At 39.1% G+C, this 1,703-nt stretch overlaps 1 protein-coding gene across 1 annotated transcript in view; it reads left to right on the forward strand.

Moving 5' to 3' along the window:
- RHOT1 (ras homolog family member T1) overlaps positions 1 to 1,703 on the forward strand; it is a 42,669-nt gene that overhangs the window by 5,938 nt on the left and 35,028 nt on the right. Inside the window, exons 6-7 of the mRNA XM_015564131.1 lie at positions 1,274 to 1,382; positions 1,671 to 1,697. Coding sequence (XP_015419617.1) covers positions 1,274 to 1,382; positions 1,671 to 1,697 — 136 coding nt within the window. The remainder of the gene's footprint in view (positions 1 to 1,273; positions 1,383 to 1,670; positions 1,698 to 1,703) is intronic.

Here is a 1,703-nt window from a genome sequence, read left to right on the forward strand (position 1 = left end):
AGAGACAGATAGAGAGAAATATCAATGTGAGAGAGACACATTGGTTCATTGCTTCCCACAAGTGCCCCGACCAGGGCCAGGGACCAAGCCTGCAACTGAGGCACTTGCCCTTGATTGGAATTGAACTCTCAGGCTGACGCTCTGTCCATTGAAACCAAACCGGCTAGGGCTCTGCTTAAAGAATGCTTTCAGTCTTTTCTGTCTCAGGAGATCCACCCATTTTATCTAGCTAAAACCCTGTTTATTTTTTTTTTTTTTGCCTTTTCCTCAACCTCAATATCTAATCTAACAGCAGAATCATACCATATCACCCTATAAATATTTCACTATGTATCTCTAAAGATAACAAAGACTGCATTTTAAAAGGTCCATCATATCATGCCATTACCCCAGTAGCTTCCCATTTTACATTTACAATAAAACCTACTCTCCTTACTACATCTGTAAGTCCGTATGTGCCTGATCTTTGCTCCTCTCCCTCACCCCATTTCATACCTCTTTTGCTCCGGACTCTGCAGCCACTCTTGCATTTTTTTTGCTTTTTGGACTAAACAAGATATTTTTTAGTTTGGGGTCTTTGTACATGCTGTCCCTTCCTACCGCCCAGCTCTTCATATGGCAGATTCCATTTCATCCTTCAGTCCTTGACTCAACTGCCACCTTGTCAGAAAGATTTTCCCTGATTATCACATATAATTAGTTCCCTTTCATTACGCCCAGCCGTGGGCAAACTACGGACTGCGGGCCGGATCCGGCCCGTTTGAAATGAATAAAACTATTGGAAAAAAAGACCGTCCCCTTTTATGTAATGATGTTTACTTTGAATTTATATTAGTTCACACAAACACTCCATCCATGCTTTTGTTCCGGCCCTCCGGTCCAGTTTAAGAACCCATTGTGGCCCTCGAGTGAAAAGTTTGCCCATCCCTGCTCTACCCCATATCCCCCTATTTATTTTCTTCATAGTGCTTAACACAATTGGAAATTGTCTTGTTTGTTTATTTGCTTATTGTCCATTTCCTATTTACACTATTAGAATGGGGATGGACTTTCCCTATGTCCTTAATGCCTACAACAGTACCTGGCTTATCATAGGTACTCAATAAGTATTTGTTGAATATGCTTTCTAGTGGGCTTGAGCTGACTACAGTAGAGGGTTCATATTGGGGAGATTAAGTATATCTTATTAGTTAGAATGGGTTAATGTACATTAAAATATAAATCTAACGTATGTTGTCTTCCTTAGTATTACAATGTGCCCTGTTTATTTCAGGTTGCCTTTGATATTGGTTGGGAACAAATCTGATCTAGTGGAATATAGCAGTATGGAGACCATCCTTCCTATTATGAACCAGTACACTGAAATAGAAACCTGTGTGGAGGTATGCCTTGTTTGATTTTGAAATTTACTGTTGGTGAATTCTCACTAATTGAGGTTGGGAATAGAAGGCTGGGGAGATGTGGGATGGAATAAATTTCCTGCTGTTTGTGAAGTCATGTAAACCAAATAAAATAGAGAACTTGAAGTTGGCCTCTGGGCTCTTTGTAGACAGCCGTCTTGAAAAATGCATTTTCAGTTTCTTCAAGGAATCTTATTACCTTATTTTCGTGGTTTTAACTCTCATAATTGCTTTCAGAATGTAAAATTTTAAACTTTTTTTTTTTTTTAGTGTTCAGCAAAAAATCTGAAGAAAATATCAGAG

Source organism: Myotis davidii, unplaced genomic scaffold (genome assembly GCF_000327345.1).
Source record: "Myotis davidii unplaced genomic scaffold, ASM32734v1 scaffold699, whole genome shotgun sequence".
NCBI lineage: Eukaryota > Metazoa > Chordata > Mammalia > Chiroptera > Vespertilionidae > Myotis > Myotis davidii.